A 17,775-nucleotide genomic window follows, 5' to 3' on the forward strand; every position below is an offset into this window, starting at 1 on the left:
CTACATAAAAACTTCATCACTTCATTTTTGCAGCAGGAGCTTTATACAGAAGTTGTACATAAGAAAATATACAATTTGTTTTCTACTTAAGAATAGGAGGACATCTTTGCTTATTTTTTTAAAAAATCCTCCTAGGAGTCATTTACACTCAGTTACAGGAATAAATATATATTTATATAAACTTTCAGGATTAAAAAAATGCAGTTAACATGAAATCGTGGTGCTGTAAATCCCTTATGATATATCACAGTCATCTCACTGCTTCCAGCTGTAATTTTATGGTACTAAGAAGGTGGTGATTATTTTCCAGAGTATCAGCAATAATCTCTCTCCCCCCCCTCTGGTTTATACATACACCTTTGGTTTTTCTACTTCCTGTTTCTGGGTAACCACATTCCATATCACTACAGAAGGTGTTTCTTCTGCTTTTAAACCAGCTTAAGACCTGGTGTTCTGACCCTTCTCTTCCCTCCACTACAAGTCTTTCCAGTTGTTTCCCCAATATCTGCATTACCTTGTTTCTCCCATGCTAACAGTGAAATCTTGGCAAGCTTTGCCAACTGATCTAGAAGATATTTTAAATTTCCTGAAGGGCAAATCTGTGTACAGAATTTACATGTTGGTGATTAAAGACTGCTGGAGAATGTTGAATTTCTAATGCAAAACCACCAATTTGCAGGGCTGGGAATATGGAGAACCTCTTTTTTTTGCAACCTGTTTCCGTCAATTTGGGGATAAACTGACTCAGACCAAGACTGAGATGACTGTAATTTACCAGCAGGATCTAGTTTAGCTTGTCTTAGCATTGTCATGCATAAGTTATAATATATATAATATCAGGGGGGGACGACGACACACAGTTGATTGGTGGATTCCATCCTGTCACCTGCGTTCGGCAGGAAATGGATGTGACTGGATGCATGATTCTCAGAGGGAGGGAAGGAGATGCTTGGGGTGAAGGGCTTGGAAGAAGTCAGTAGTTTTCTGATTGGTTAAAACAGCCAGTCACCGGGACCAGCTTTTCCTGGGCCCTGTGAGAGGGGAAAAAGAGGGGGGGAGGGAGGAACCATAAACAACAGGAAATGTCTTCAAAGCAGATGAAGCAGGTGACTGCACATGTTTCTTCACACATCTTAGCTCCAACTAAGTGAAAGGAAAAAGCTTCCTTATTTCTTTAAAAAAAGGAAATCTATGCTGCCTGTCTAATATTTCACAAATAATTACAGCATAGCTGCTAAAAGTGATTAGAAGCCAGTGAATAAAAAGCAATTGTACCACAGCGACATAATTTTTCCCAATTTTGTCCTAATGACAAAATGTTATGAGTGGCAAAGAGGCATTTTGTACAGAAGTAGTGGCTTTTACTAGAAAGGGGAAACCTCTCAATTACCCGTTTAATGGCGACTTCCCTTCTTGGACCTTTTAGTGGGGAGCCTGCAGCTGCGGAGTGCAGCAGCGTCTCGGATCTGCTGTCCTCGGGCTGCGGATGGTGATGAACAAGCTGCATCAGGGCGTGAGCGAGTGGATTCCAGCCACCTAGAGAAAGATGAACATGCGGCCATTGTTCAGGTTAGAACAGGGGTGGACAAACTATGGCCCTCCAGATGTTCATGGACTACAATTCCCATGAGCCCCTGCCAGAATTTGCTGGCAGGGGCTCATGGGTAATATAGTCCATGAACATCTGGAGGGCCACAGTTTGCCCACCCCTGGGTTAGAATGTTGGACTAGGATTGTGGAGACCCAGGTTTGAATCCTTGCTCTGCCATGGGAGCTTGCTGGGTGACCTTGGGCCCCACTGAATCTCACAGGGTTGTTTTTGAGGATCAAATAGAGACATGGAAAAGAAAAGTTGTAAACCGCTTGGGGTCTCTACTGGGGAGTAAAGTGAGGCATAAAAATTCCGGCAGTCATAAGGCACTTGTTAGGTCAGATCTCCTGGGTAAGAGTGAATTAACCACAGCATCCTGCCATGCACTGGCATTCGAGCCTTAACTAACCAACGTTCCCTCCCTCCCTCCCTCCCTCCCTCCCACACACTTTCTCTGATCGGAGGAGCCAATGCACTCAGTGAAGCAGCCCTTCATTACCTGCGCAGAGGTGCTAGCTGACAGGAGCAATGCCAGGGATTGTTAGACAGGGTGAGTGTCTGAAGACCGCTGAATGGGAAGTTACCAGGAAGATTGTGAAGTTTATTGTTCTCAATGTGAACAGTCTTCAGTGTGCTTACACCAGCAAATGCTTTATCTGAAAACTGAAGCAGAAGAGCAAGCAGTGATCATTGGGAACCCACTGAATTAAGCCAGTGTTTGTTTTACACAGACATCTTATTTTGTTTTCATCTTTTAAAGCTGTGAGTTGTAGGTATCTTTGTATCTGAGGAATATATGGGCATTTCTCAAAGAGGCTTGTGCTTTATGTCCTCTTGCGGGGAGAGGCCTGCGTGTCATATCGACAGAGGGCCACAAATGTATATACATTTTTTGGCTGTTGACAAATTTTGCAGCTTGTTCTTATGAGCACCACATATCATCATTTATAAAATTTTCTGTTACAGCTAGGGGCCTCAAAATCTACAAGTGGCCCAAGCATTTCTGGGCCTCTAAGAGGGCCTGCTTGGGCACCTCCCATTTCCTTCTAGGCATTTCTTCAAGGAGTGCAGATATCTTTGGGTCTTCAGAGCTGAAATCTCTTCTCGTGCCCAGTTGCCACATTCACGGAACTGTTCTCAGAAAGGGGTATTTGCTGAGACTCGCAGACCTGTAGACTTTGGCAGAGCCCTGTGGCCTCTTACTGAAAAGTTACATTTGGCACAGTCAAAACAACAAGGCAGATTTCCAGCTTCTCAGGTTTCTTGCCCTCTTTTCTCTTCCCCTTGCTCAGGATGCTGCAGAATTTTTAGAATGTGGCTCCTTTACAAAACTCTGCAGTGAGAAAGAACTAGAAAAGTTCTTCTTGCTGGTTTTTTCCTCTCTCATAATTGTCACTGTTTAGGTGCTTTGGAAAGATTTTTGGAAACAAACTTATCACCCCAAACCACCATAAAAATCAGTGGTTATATTAAAAACAGCTGACTGTAGTTTTAAAGAGCCCCTTTTGCCCATCAACACTCACCATTCCCATTATAGTCATTCCATCCTTTTTTTTGGTGGTGGGAAGGAGGAATTTATATACACATCTAACCAGAACAGTTTCCAAGTCATCATAATGTTTCCACAACCTACTATATCACCTAGGCATAATTCCTGTTGGATGATTTTGGATACTAGGTGCTGAATAGCTGTGTGGTGCTTTTGCAATAGAATGGTCAACTCTTTCATTTTAACTTCAGCGATGACAGTAACTGGGCAGTAAGCAATATTGGGTTGGACATATTTATAAGAATTACCACTATGTACCACCTTAATGCTATTGACCAGCTGTCCCCAACCCCCGGTTTGGAGACCAGTGCCGCTCCGTGGATCAGTTGGGTCAGCCCGCGGATCCTCCTCGTCCTCCTCCCCAGCTGCTATCTTGGGGGCTGCCCTGCCACTCTGCTGCTGGCTCACCTTTGGTGCTCTCCGGTGGCCGCCATGGCTGAGGCTCCCCCACGGCGTGGCACTGCGCAGCTGCTGCTTGCAGCGTCCCCCAGTGGGCGGTGGAAAGTCAGGGGCACCAGTGGGAAAGCAAGCGGAGGAGGGGCTCAGGCGGTGGCAACATCCCTTGGCAAAAGACTCAGTAAAATTGTCAAGTGTTGACTGGTCCCCGGTGGTAAAAAGGTTGGGGACCACTAGACAACTATGGATGGAAATTTTGTCCTTTAAAAAAAATATATTGTTGCTAAATGAAGCACACCCTTGTGTACTTCAGTTGTATATTCTCTCTTGGGTACAGAATCTCTCGATTCTGGGTTTCCTCATGTGGCTTCTGGTCTCTTTATGCCATTTCGTAAATAAAACAAAATATTTTCTTTCATGACTCTGGACAAGGTTTGTACAGGACATAATCTCTCTCTCTCTCTCTCCCTCCCCCCCCCCTTTGTGTTACAAGTTGTCCTGGGCCCAAAGACATCATGTGTGGGTCCTGCACTTGTAGAAAGCTGGGTGGGTTGGCTAAAACAAAAGAGAACAATAAACCACCCATTAATGATTAAGCCAAGAGAAAAATAATTACAGAGGTAGAAAGGAATTTTGCAGGTGTATTGTAGGGATGGGTGAGGCCGTGTTATGCCAGTAGCAGTGCGGGGAAAAACTACATCATGGGCTGCTTTCATGTGGCCCAGCACTTTTTATGTTACACCAGTGGCATGCGGGGGAACCACGCCACAACTGCTTCAATGCCACCAGCATAACATACGAAGGAAGCTTGACTTTTTAAAATGTAGAAGTCAGTTGCTGGGATTTTGAAATAGGGTGAGGGGTCCTAGTTGGACTTGAGTAGATACAATATTAGATATTGAAGAACTAACAGGCTTTCTTTTTACTAATGGGAGGAAAATTGAGAATAGAACTGTCTTAAGAGCTCGAGATGGTGGAAGAAGCAGCTTGGATATGGTGCTGTGGACAGCTCCTTCATGGTCTCCACCATTATGACCTGACCAGGCATACAGCTGAGAAATTTAGGATCCAGGATTTTTTATTGAAGGAAGACACCATGACTTCTAGGGGTATATTAAAGCATGCAATTCCCTTAACAGTTTTAGAAGAAGAGTTGGTTTTTATACCCCGCTTCTCATTACTCAGTAGAGTCTCAAAGTAGCTTACAATTGCCTTCCCTTCCTTTCCCCACAACAGACACCCTGTGAGGTAGTTGGGGTTGGGAGAGCTCCAACAGGACTGCTTTGTAAGAACAGTACTATCAGGACTGTGACTAGCCCAAGGTCACCCAGCTGCCTGCATGTGGAGGAGTGGGGAATCAAACCCGTCTCTCCAGATCAGAAGCCACCACTCTTAACCACCACGCCAAGTCTTTGCTCCAGAGCATGGGTAGTCAAACTGTGGCCCTCCAGATGTCCATGGATTACAATTCCCAGGAGTTCTGGGAATTGTAGTCCATGGACATCTTGAGGGCCGCAGTTTGACTACCCCTGCTCTAGAGCATCCACTTAGAAGCATATCATTCCTGTATCTTTTGTTTGTCCATGGCATATCTAGATGGAGCCTAAAGGAAATGTATGACTAGTTCAAGATGTTTCTTATCCATCAGCCACATGACAATCTCTTTGTGAAGTTAATGTTGAGCCTTTTGAATATTACTGAAGTAATATCAAGATAGAAAATACCTCTAGCATTATTTAAAGGGCTTCACACTACTTCAGTCTTGAATAAATCCCCTTTTCATTCTTTAGTTCTATCATCAGAGTCTTCTTTGTAACTTAGCCATCCTAGGTCAACAGCTGATCTCAGTGGAATTTTTCAGCAATTTTAAAATAATTTATGTAATTATGTTTGCTAGCAATATAGACACCTCACAGAGTTTCCCCTCATGTTGCCGGGATATATTTTTCCTCTTTCCTTTGGCCAGGCTTCATCCTTTTGGTGAGTTACCATCTTGTTTTGAGCTGCTGTGTTGATTCACCTGGGAAAGAGGGGTAGCAGAGCACACTGAGATCTGAACTCTTTGCACACCTGGAAGTCTTCCATTCTGCTGCTTCTCCTTGATGTGGCCTCCATTCCCATCCAGAACAGGCTTCATCCAGCGTGATGTCACTGCTGCCTCCTGTTTACAAGTCGCACCTCAAGCATGATGCTGTTACCTCAGGGTCATCATGACTCATTCAGGGAGAAGAAGAGAAGCTTTTTGCTGCATTTCCTGAATGTCCCTTCAGCTCTCAGGATTGGAACAGAGCATCTTTGTGGAATACTGTGAGGTTTCTCTTGAGAGATAATCAATAAACAAATCCTTCTTTATAAAGTGTAGGGTTCAGGGGGAGAAGGGTAAACGTCCTTATGTGAGCCCAGCCTACCTTTTGCAGTAACTCACTAGTCACTGCTACTTATAATCTCTTGAGTGGAGATCACTGCACTCGACCACTCCAAAATCTTACTAGGAACAGATAACTAGTTTGGTGTTTAGAAACAGAGCATTGATGTGCCTTCTTTTCTAGTGCCTACCTAGTTTGGGTGTGAGCCACAGTTCTCTCACAATCCGCTTGTCTAGTCATCCCCCTGTTCAGTATTTGTCCATCTGTCTTTCATACATACATACATACATACATACATACATACATACATACATACATACATACATGTTTTCATTGCATCATTTGTTTTGTGGGTTCAAAATTATACATCTCAATTGTGGTTATTATTATAAACAACTGTTTCCTAGTTCTGGTATGTCAATGAAGGCCCCTAATAAAGGACTTTCAAAATAACAGCAAGGTGGGCTAGAGGAAAAGCAGATAGCAGAAGGATTCAGCTGATTTAGGGATGGTGGGAAGTGACAGTAAAGGATTTAGGTGATAATGAGAGGAAACTGGAAGGAGAAAAGGGCCTGATAAATAAAAAGGATGATATTTCAGAATAAGTCATTTCAAATCTAGGGAAGTAAAGTACATAAAGATACATAGATCAAAATACTTTTAAAAGATCAAAATACTTTTAAAAGTTTTTAGTGGCATCATAATTACCAATTTTCTAATGGCTGATGTTGTGCTTTTCTTTTGCACAGTCTTACAGAATAAGAAAAAGGCTGCACTTTAAAAGCCATTTTATCTCCAGCAATGATTTAAAAATATTCATCTGGGCATAAGATAAGCTCTGTTGTAACTGTGGCCCTTTATTTCTTTTTTTGGTAGAGTTACTGCAGTCAGTGTGTTTGTATTGTAACTAGCTCACAGTGAATGCCTTTCCAGGGCTATTTTAGGTGCTCAGTCATTTTGCAGACTTTGTGAGGTTCGTCCTTCTCCCTTAACATAAGCAGAAAGTCAAGAGTTATGAACAAGAAGAAAATGATGATCTTTATGTTGTCAAATACACAAAGAGGACCCAAGCATCAGGCTGCTTAGAAGAATAAGGTAGTTTTATTAAGAAGAGAAACAACTTTGTAAAGAAAGAGGAGAGCTAGAGAGTCCTAGCTAACTGTCTAGCAGTTGTCCTGCATTCATTTTGTCTTTTCTGGAGGCAAGCAGGAAGGAAAGTTGTCACCAGGAAGATGTCACCAAGTGAGCCAATCAGGACATTGGCTCTTTGAAAATATCAGGAAGCTCCTAATTTAACTAAGATAAATTTGATAACCAGTATAGGATATTCTTCATGTGTTTTTGACTCATGTACACTATGTATCTTACGTAGCCCTGAACGTGATACTGGTTTGTCAGACATGTCAAGCGAGGGAGAGGAACGGAGGATTCCAGTCCTTTTCTCTACGCATGTTCCCTTATTCCTACTCTGCTGACATTGTCAGTCACTGCAAAGTCACTGCAAAGTCAGGCCATCTTTTCTAAAACTGGCACTGTGCCTCCTTCCCTAGCTGAACAAAGTTTTCAGGTTCTGAGGAGTAGAAAACAGACATTCCCCTGCACCCAACCAAAGCCTCGGCAGGACTGTGCAGCCTTTAGGGTAGCTTCCCAGGGTCAGAGATGGTAGGTGTGGCTTGCTTTCATCACAGTGTTGTTCCCCTGTGCAGAATTTTACTTTTGCTTCCTAGGAATTAATTTTATGGGAGAAAGGTACATACTTGAGGACACTGTTGGGGTGGGGCTTAAACTTGATCCCTCTACTAGCTGTCTCTGTCGTTAGAAATCAGCTATGTCCCAGATTACAGCTTTTATTTTATCCTCTGGAACTTGGTGTCAGACCAGTATTCTAACCATGCCAACCTTGTATTCTAAGCACAGTAGTAAATTGCAAAATGCCTGTCATCATAATAGTTGGGATATGTGTGAAGACAGCGCAATGGTGTCAACAAGTGCAGCACTTTCCCCCATGGAAATAAATTGCAATTTAATTGTTTGGAAGACAGTGAAGGGGTATATTTGGGATCTTTTGGGGAGGAGGGATAGAATCCTGTCCTTGGTAAACCCAGCATTGAGAATTTGCTCCTATTTCCTTAGTCTTACCCCTAGTTTCAATATTCTGATCAGTATGATGGAATACTGGAAGAATGGGATGTAATTTTGAAAGGAATGGGCGAAAGGTAAACAGTTCAGAAAACTGTCCCAGACATAAGTCTTCCCGGATACCAAAAGGCTCAATCGGGGTAGTTTCTCCTCCCTGCTGTTTCCCTTGATATTCTGTGCTTCCCAGAAGGCAGTGAATGTGCCCACTACTTAACAAGACAACTTAGAGGCTTTATTTCTTCTTATTCTTCATTTGAAGTGCCAAAATAATTCTTCCTATTCTCAGGAAATCTTCCAAACTTGTAGAACCCCCTGTCTTTTTTGTGGGCAGCCCTGTTTTGCTGCCTCACTGGTAGGCATACAATATGAAATGTTGTTATTGGTGGGAATTAGCAAATGGATACGTAACTCTGGGAAGGCTAGGAGGAATGCCAAGGAGCTCTTACCTTTTCAAGGTTCATGTGTTCCAGGCTGAGGGTCTCCATATATCGCCCAAAAGACTGGAAAGCAAAATCTGGGATAACCTTCATGGGGTTGTGTGAGAGCTTCAGGTCCTCCACTACCCTTAGCTTGCTCATTGCAGCCAGTGGGTAGGTGCTCAGTTGGTTCTTATCCAGGTAGAAGATAGCTAGGTTTTCCACATCATCTAGAGCCCCAGACTGGATGGAGGAGATGGAGTTATCAGAAAGATAGAGCCAGCGAAGGTCCTTTGCACCATGGAAGGCTCCTGCCCTCAACTCTCGGAGCTTGTTGCTACCCAGCTGCAGGATGAAAAGGTTAATCAATGGGGAGAGGACCCCCTTGGGCAGGTCAGAGATCTTGTTGTGGTCTAGGTAGAGGTAGGTGAGTTCCGTCAGGTCATCAAAGGCTCCTGGCTTTATGATGCTGATGTCATTATTGGACAAGTAAAGGTAAACCAGTTGTTTCAGGCCCCGGAAGGCCCCACTGGAGATCTCCTTGATGTGGGAATGTTGAAGATGGAGGGAAACAAGATTTTTCATCTCCCTAAAGCCATTGGTTGGCAAGACAGGGAAGTTGTTCCTTTGTAGATTGAGGAGCCTTGTCTGCTCAGCCACCTTAGGGATCCTTCTCAGTCCAACGTTATCACAGATGACGTGCTGGAGGTCTCCCCCGTGGCAGTGACAGTTTTGGGGACATGCTTGGAGAATGGGCAGGAGACACAGCAGTAAGCCGAAGAGCTTGATTAAGAAGCCTGACTGGTCCATGTCCATAGAACTGAGATGGATCTGCAGGGAGGAGGAGCAGCAGCAGCAAAAGGAGGAGGGAGAAAGGGAAGTGAGTGAGAGAGTGAGTCTGCAGCAAGCTGAACACAGCCCTATTTATAATGATATTAAAAAACCAAATCCCTTCCCTCTAACCGCAGCCAGCAGGCAGACTCTGACTTGGAAAGAACTGGCTTCAGGAACTCAGTGTGAGTTTAACCCCTTGGCACCAAGTAGAGGTGGATCCTCCTCCCCTCCTGGCTTGGATGCCAAGATTGCATTTCCCTCTAGCAAATCATCCATGGGGAAAGCATTTGCATGTCTGTTGCAGGGGAAAGTTCTCTGTGTCCCCTAAGCGGTGTGAAAGGAAAGCAAGATGTGCCAAGCATCTTTAGAATTGGGATGGATTCTGTCTTGTTGCTGAGCCTAAACAGTGGCTGATAGAACAGGCCTGCTGGTGCAACTAACATCACTTACCATGTCAGATAAGTCTCAAGAATAATGTTGAAGATTTTACACCATAAAGTATAAGGGCTAGGAGTGTGGGCAATGAATTGGGAAGCCCTTGGTTTAAATTTTGCCTCAGTCATGAACTCCTTTAAGTAGGGGAAAGCTCCATTTCAGCTCCCTCATCTGCAATATGTGGTTAATGATACCAATCTACCTTACAGGAGTGTTGGGTAGAGATTTGGCCATATTGCCATATGTAAAATGCTTTGAATGCTTGCTGTATAAATGCAAAGAAGCATTCCGTACAATTGGCAATGTGGCTAAATCTGAGCGCTATTGAAAAGCACTGCAATCAACAGCGGCAGGTCTCGGTAACGCACACAGCCGTTTATATCGGAAAAAAGGCTCTCCCATTAGCACTGTTCTCGTAACGCACAAGTTTCCGGTCTCGCCGAAATCCCAACAAAGGCGGTGATATTTTCCCGTGCTTCCTCCTGCCCCTGGCCGTCAATCAAACAGAACAGCCAATTAGCTGTTGTGTTTGTGCTTCCCTTTAAAAATTGTTTTTAAAAATCCGAAAACACCAGTAGCAATGTATCAGAAAGACCTTTTTCGCTGGCGTAGGAGTTGGTGCTTAATCGTTTACACGCTCTTAAAGTTAAAAAAAAGAAATCCCCCCCCCCGTGCTATTTCTGGCTGAAATTATGGGCAGAGTCCAGCGGGGGGGGGGGCTGTATTGTGCTTGGAAACTTTACAGACAATTGCTTGTGGAGGGATTTTAGCCAAAGAAGCATCGCTTATTCATTGCTTTTGCCGGTTTAAGGGGGGGAAATGGCGATTGCGACGCCGGAAGCTCGGGTGTGAGAGTTTAGGGAGGGACATGCTTGCTACCACTATACTGAGAACGCACATGTCATTTTCAGATGTGTTGCAGGTTGTTCTAAAGTCTAGCGTTTTTTTTAGGGGAATCCACTTTTGCGGATCCACTTTTGTGGATTCCCTGAAAAGCGCTACAATGAAGCGATTTTTGCAGGAGTGTTGCAGGAGTGTTGCAGATTGTGTACGACGTCGTGAATAACGAAAAATAAATACACAATGGTAACACTTCAGCAACATTAACGCTGTGCGGAATGGCCCAAAGTCTTACCTTGAATCAGGGTCCTCATGAGCCTCAACTAGGGTCCTCAGCTAGGATTCAGGATCCTGACCTAGAAAATCAATATGTCTAGAGGCTGAACAGATACTGTGATTATCCTTGAGAGAATCCGTGACTCACACAATAGTCTCTACTTTTAGGTTCAAACAGTCACAAAACTGTACCTACAGATTAAGGGCTAGGCTACTTTCAATATTAGAAATGCATGATTGGATCTTCTGATATTAGAAATGCATGATTGGATCTTCTGATGAGGAAAGAGATTCGGATCAGGACCACCGGCCTGTGCAATTGTGTGTGTGTGTGTGTTTGTGTGCGCACGCATGTGTGTGTGTGTCAGTTACTCCCCTTCATGCCATTTTCCCAGTCAGACTACTCCCTTCAGGGCTGTATTTAGCTCATAAGAAAAGGAGACAAGCCAAGACAGATCTGTGTGTAGCTGGAACCTTCCACAGCTGTTTTCTAGGGCCAAAACACATTGGATGATCCAATCAAGGATCTTTCATGTAATTTGTAGTTTGAACCTGATTTTAGCAAATGATAGTACATTCCTAAATCAAGTTACACCCTTCTAAGCCCATTGATTTCTATTGACTTCAAAAAGTGCAACTCTGCTTACAGTGGCTCTGTAAGCCATGTAAAAATATTTCTTCTGGCCTGGCCCTTGACTCTATAAATTGCTGTTCATACTATCCCACGAGAGCAGAATTTTATTTGGAACACAAAATTCATTCCTTCTTGGTGGTTGAGTTCCAGTCTGGACAACCCAGGCCGACAAAGAACACGGTGGTTATACACAATCAAAATGGACACTGGCATGAGCATTATACAACTAAAAGTAGCAGTGCAAGATTGAAAGACATGGCAACAGCTGAGCCATTGGATCGCCAAAAGTCAGACACAACTGAATGGCTAACATCAGTAGCAGCAGCCTGAAGCTGAGCAGGGTCAACCTTGGTCAGTACTTGGATGGGAGACCAGCAAGGAAGTGAACTTATATTAGACTTGATATGTTTTGATGGAATTTAGGGTGATTTTACTCATCTGGGATTTTTGTGCTTTGGATGTTTATATACTACTTTGAGTCCTGTGCTCCAGGAGAAAAGCAACATATAAATATGCTTAATTTTTTAAAAAAATGTAAGGAAGTCTGGGGTTGCTGTCCAGAGGTGGCAGTGGCAAATGACCTCTAAAAAGCTCTTCCTTTGAAAGCTCTATGGCAGGGGTAGTCAAACTGCGGCCCTCCAGATGTCCGTGGACTACAATTCCCATGAGCCCCTGCTAGCAAATGCCAGCAGGGGCTCATGGGAATTGTAGTCCATGGACATCTGGAGGGCCGCAGTTTGACTATCCCTGCTCTATGGGGTCACTGTATGCCAATTTGAGAGTCAACGTGGTATAGTGGATAAGAGTGGTGGCCTCTAATCTGTACAATTGGGTTAGATTAGATTTATTGCAATATGGCTCCAACACAGATATAAAGTTTCAAAACCATAATCCAGCTAATCATGGCAGTATGCAAATGTTCAACTAAAAACACTTATAAATCAAACATTTTAAACATTATAAAACTCTAAAAACATGTCAAGATTACCTAAGGCAAGTTTCCAATAACACAGTTTTGTCATACTTTGCATGCTATGGCACAGTATTTAGCTATTTGTTTGGTTTGTTCACTATTTCCCCTGGAGAGGAGTCTCTTAATTTTCCCTTCCTCAGAATCACTGGGAATCCAGGGCAAGAAGGGGGCGATGGAATTAACAAGCAGGCTTTAGGGAAGGCAGACCTACATTTGCCAATGCCGGGATACAGGGAACAGCCCTCCATTGGCTCATCTCTTTTCTCTGGGGTCATGGACAGAGGGTAGCAATTGGAAAGAAACAAGCCACTACCAGCTTACATGTGGAGTTGCACTGGGAATGGTCCTCTCTCCAATCTTATTTAACATCTTCATGCACCTTCTTGCCCAGCTGGTGTGGAGTTTCAGGCAGGGATGTCATCAATATGTGGATGACACCCAGCTCTTTCTCCTGATGGCTGGCCACCCCAATTCTCCCCCAGAAGCCTTTGCCAGATGTCTGGAAGCAGTGACAAGGTGATTCAAGCAGAGTCATCTGAACCTCAGCCCTTCAAAGATGGAGGTTTTATGGCTGGGCAGGAAGGGTCCAAGTGAGAAAATGCAATTGTCCAACCTGAATGGGGTACAACTGTCAGTGGCTCACTCCGTCAGGAACCTGGACACCTCCCTGTCTATGAAGGCACAGGTCACAAGAGTAGCATGGATGGAATTCTACCACCTGCACTAAGCAAACTACTAGCACCCTATTTGGCCTTAGAACACCTAGCCACAGTGATCCACATGATGGTCACCTCTATACTGGACGTCTGCAACTTGCTCTATGCCAGTTTACCCTTCCAACTGGCTGGTAATCTCTGACCACAAGGAAGCATGTCTGATGTCAACCAGGGCCAGAGCCTTCTCCATCCTGGCCCCATCTAGTGGAATGAGCTCCCAGAAGAGATCAGGGCCCTACCGGAGACAGCACACTTCTGCAGAGCCTACAAAATGGAGTTCTTCCATCAGGCATTTTGTTAAGGTTGACCAAAGCAACATCTAATGAGCCCCCCAGAACCCCTCTCCATGAACTGAATTCTGAACTGACCAACCATAAGATGGTTAATGTTGTTCAACCACTTCCTGAAATACTACTATATCCATTTATTACCGTTATTTTATTCAACATTATTGTTACTAGATTATACTGTAATTGTTTTCCGATGTTCATGTTCTATGTAAACTACCGTGAGCTGAAAAGGAGTGCGGTATATAAATATAATAAATTCATATCCATGGTTCCTCTGTATATTTGTGAAACAGCCAGGGGGGTGGAACATGTCCGGCTGTCCAAGTTGGAATAGGGCCAAAGGGTGCAGCCAGCAAAGCACAGCTGGCTGCAACCTGATTGGTCCTGCCCCTGCAGCTTCCGCCCAGCATCCCTGGAATCTAGCCTCTTAGCTTTCAGACGTGCCTCAGTGCCTAGAGCCAGCAGCAGGTAAGGGGAGAAGGCCCTGGTCAAAGGGTCACGGTGGAAGGCCTGCTAGGCTTGGCCTGCTAATGAGGGCCTCCCGGTCTGATAAGCAGGGCCTGCTAACAAGGGCCTGCTGACTGCCTACTAAGGAGCTCTGTCCTGGCCCTGCTAACGAGCTGGCCAGCCCCCACTCGCTCTACTTGATTTGGCTGTGAGCTGCAGCCCAAAGCCACCTTAAGCTGCCTGGCCAAGGGCCAGGGGAGGGGACCCTTTCAAGGCCCATTCTTAGGAACGGGCTTTGAAGCTAGTATATAAATAAATAAGAACATTGCCTTAGGACTCAGTTTTTCTATATGCTAGAGCAGGGGTAGTCAACCTGTGGTCCTCCAGATGTTCATGCACTACAATTCCCATGAGCCCCTGCCAGCTTTTGCTGCCAGGGGCTCATGGGAATTGTAGTCCATGAACATCTGGAGGACTACAGTTTGACTACCCCTGTGCTAGAGTACTGGGTTTGATTCCCCAAACCTCCACAAGCAGCCAATTGGGTGACCTTGGGCCAGTCACAGTTCTTTCAAAGTTCTCTCAGGCTTACCTACCTCACAGAGGGTCTGTTGTGAGGAGAGGAAGTTACTTTGAGATTCCTTCAGGGCGAGGACCAGTGAGGTACAAAAACCAGCTCTTCAGGTCACAACTTCTCCTAAGTTGATCTGACATCTGTTTGTCACCACATATCCATTGTATGTGGTATTCCAGATGGAATTCCTTCCCTTCCACATACTTTGTATATTGTGGTCTACAGTTTACCAAACAAGTAACATTGGAGGATAAGGGATATTCTCTCTCTACGCTAAAAGAATTGTGTGGAGATGGGTTTTCCTTATTTATATAAATAAACAAACAAACAAACAAATAAATACACCTTATTCCTATAAACTCATCCTTCCAGCACAGCTCAGGATCGATGACAACATAAAACTATAATAGGCACTAAAACATTGGCCTGCTCTTATCTCTGACCTAGGAACTGCAGCTGGTACAAAATGCAGCCGCTAGGATTCTCATGAAAACACATTGGGGAGCCCATATCCAGCCTGTGCTGAGGTAGCTGCATTGGTTGCCAGTAGAATCTCAGATCAGGTTCAAGGTCTTTGTTTCAACTTTCAAGGCCATTTGTGATCTGGGTCCAGTGTGCCTGAGGGATCATCTCCTTATGCACCCCTGTAGAGCTCTCCAGTTTGTGAACTCTAATAGGTTGGTGATCCCTGGACCATGTGATATATGCCTGGCCTTGACCAGCGCCAGGGCCTTCTTGGTCCTGGCCCCTGCCTGTTGGAATGAGCTCCCTGAAGAGCTAAGAGCCCTTTTGGAACTAACTCAATTCCACAGGACCTACAAGATGTAGCTCTTTTGCCAGGCCTTTAGTTGAGTCCAGGGCAAGGAAGATCTTGTTGGCCCTTCCTCCAAGCACTTATCTTGAGGCATTGGGTTGATATGGGCTTGTGGAGTAAGGAATTTTGGAGTGGATGATTTGGTTTTCTGTTGTTCGAAGTTTTATGTTATGGAATTATTGGATTATTGCATTTTATTGTGTTTTACTGTTGTAAATGGCCATGAGGCAGCTGGCCCAAGAGCGGTGGTCAATAAATGTAATAATTAAATCAATCAATCATAAATTCATTTCAATTCCCCTACAAGTTTAGACTGGGGGGGGGGAGTCAGAATTCTTGGAGCAGATTTTCCTCAATTTCCAGCACTAAGGCCAGCACTTCTTGGTGGTCTCTCTGGGCCCTGATCATGGGCCTGGTGAAATAGCTCTTTCTTACAGGCCCTGCAGAACTGGTAAAGATCCCGCAGGGCCCTAATTTCTTTTGGCAGAGCATCTATCCGGCCGGGGCCAAGGCAATTTCACCTCCTTTGGTCCAAGGATCTTAACACTCTTTGGGTGTAAGGGATGTAAGGGAAGAAGTGGTCCTATAGATTCGTTAGTCCCAGACTGTGTAGGGTGTAATTTGGAAAGTTTCCCACCTCCTAGTGCATTCACTCTGTTTACATGGCCAGGCAAGCACTTTAAGAAAGGTTTTCACCTTGAATCCTCAAAAAAGGACCCAGAGGTGAAGGAGGGATTGGCCCCTAGTTCAGTTTCTTTTAAAGAGATTAGCAATGATGATATGGGCAAAAGAAAATGAGGTGGCTCAGACCCCAGGTCCCCGCTCCTTTGCATCCTGTGTGGGTAAGAGAGAGACTAGGGAGAAGTTGGGGGTGGAAGCTGGAGATGGAACATTTTGAGCTGGTTTCCAGCCAGGTGTTGGCTGCAGCAAGCTGTTGGGAGCTGGACATATAACTGTGACCTTGTTGAGGCTTCTCCTGCTGAAACTACCTACAAATGCTTGGCTGCCCGGGGTGTTTACGGAGGCGAGACAGCCTCAAGAAAGGGAGGGGATCCAAGGATTGATTTAGGACACAGAGGAGGGATTATTCTCAGGGCTGTCTGGCTTTTTCCATTGTTGAGAGGAGGTGTGGCTGAGCATGCGTAGTGAGGTGTTATGCTTAACTGGATGGGAGTGGCCAAGCCTCTGTTTTGCAGATGTGCATTTCAAAGGGGCTTTTGATTGGTGTTGGGGTTGGAGGGTATTTTTATGTTTTGGAGAGTGTGTTGATTTCAGGTTCCGATTCTGACAACTTTTAATGGAGGGAAAATAATAATGTAATATTTTAAAACCATCCGGTAGAGCTGGGGCAGTGGAGAACTCAGCCCAGCTTTTAGCACTGCCACTGGATTTCTTACCTCTCCTGAGCCTCTGTTTCTTCGTGTGCACTGTGCTCTTTTTGTCTGTGAGTTACCACCTCTGGTATTCTGTCTGCTGCCCTTCTGGAGGCTGTAAAGTCTGGCTGCTTCACCTCTCTCCCTGCTATGCCAATCCTCCCATCAGTTCTTTACTGTCTCCTTTGATCACCTCACAGCTTCTCTGAGTTCCTGCTGTCTGATGCCAGCTTCCTCAGGTTCTCCGCCTTTGCACTCTTTCCATCTGTCCTCACAAACTGCAGTCCAGCATCAAGCTCTTTGTTCTTCTGCCACCCACTAGTCTCTTGGCTCTAAGTCATCTTTGGAGCTATTGTAATGTCATTGAGATAGGAGTGCTTGTGCTAAGCTCAGATTATCCAGGAAACATTGCCCCTGACCTTGGGCCTGGAATTCTTCACACTTCCAGTATGAACAAGGATAAGGACAGTATTGTCCATTCCTGCTCACTTCTTTTCTTTTACTTACCATCCAAGGATGCAGAAGTGTGGCCTTGCCCCTTCACCGCCAGGCCAGCAAATTGCCAAAGAGGCTGAGCAGGGCTGGAAGGAGGGTGCCCTTGCAGCTGCTGGGCTTGGCACGCTGGTGAGTTTTGTGCCAAAAGAGGAGGGGGGAGGAGGCGTGAACCTGCGGCCCCCTATAGGTGCACTGTGAGCCTGCTTGGCCTCCTTCCTCCCCCGGTGCCGCAGAGGGAAGCTTCTTTATGGCTATTGATGCTGTAGCCATTTTGTTCAAGCTTGATATATGTTGCTTAAAAAAATCATCATCATAATGTAGTGTTACTGTTATTTGCTGCAACTTGTGGTTTAGGCATGGAACTGATCCTGTTTTGTAGTCCGGTCTGTGCATCAGACTCACCATGGGTGGAGCCTCCTTAACAAGGTGGCACGGATGTGAGCTGATGCCAACCCAGCTGGGGAGGCAAGGGCGGCTCGCATTGCCAGGTGGTCTGGGTAATCCAGATAGAGGCTTACGCCAGCGGGTCCCCAGGAAGGCCACTCTTCAGTTGGGAATACCAACGACAAGGGGAGCCACATTTTGGGAGAGGTGGTTGTGGTCACCCCAGGGGGCCT

At 45.0% G+C, this 17,775-nt stretch overlaps 2 protein-coding genes across 3 annotated transcripts in view; one reads left to right on the forward strand and one right to left on the reverse strand.

Annotated features, from left to right (window-relative positions):
• The window catches only part of ACSF2 (acyl-CoA synthetase family member 2), a 76,374-nt gene that overhangs the window by 34,717 nt on the left and 23,882 nt on the right, over positions 1 to 17,775 (forward strand). The gene's annotated exons all lie outside the window — the stretch shown is intronic.
• Positions 13 to 9,431, reverse strand: CHAD (chondroadherin). The gene is made up of 4 exons (XM_077327932.1): positions 8,488 to 9,431; positions 2,091 to 2,254; positions 1,391 to 1,536; positions 13 to 1,031 (listed from the first exon to the last, which is right to left on the reverse strand). The coding sequence occupies exons 1-3, from the start codon at positions 9,271 to 9,273 to the stop codon at positions 1,395 to 1,397; spliced, it is 1,092 nt and encodes a 363-aa protein (XP_077184047.1). The 5' UTR covers positions 9,274 to 9,431; the 3' UTR covers positions 13 to 1,031; positions 1,391 to 1,394.

The sequence above is a fragment of the Paroedura picta genome, chromosome 3 (genome assembly GCF_049243985.1).
Source record: "Paroedura picta isolate Pp20150507F chromosome 3, Ppicta_v3.0, whole genome shotgun sequence".
NCBI classification, from domain to species: Eukaryota; Metazoa; Chordata; class Lepidosauria; order Squamata; family Gekkonidae; genus Paroedura; species Paroedura picta.

Bases quoted from the DNA above. Each gene is read 5' to 3' on its own strand.
- CHAD (XM_077327932.1), bottom strand. From the start codon at position 9,273: ATGGACATGGACCAGTCAGGCTTCTTAATCAAGCTCTTCGGCTTACTG. The intron at 2,255-8,487 runs GTAAGAGCTCCT...CTTCTGCTTCAG, and splicing joins AACACATGAACCTTGAAAAG to TTTTCAGATAAAGCATTTGC. The intron at 1,537-2,090 runs GTAATGAAGGGC...ATCTTTCTCTAG, and splicing joins CAGCTAGCACCTCTGCGCAG to GTGGCTGGAATCCACTCGCT.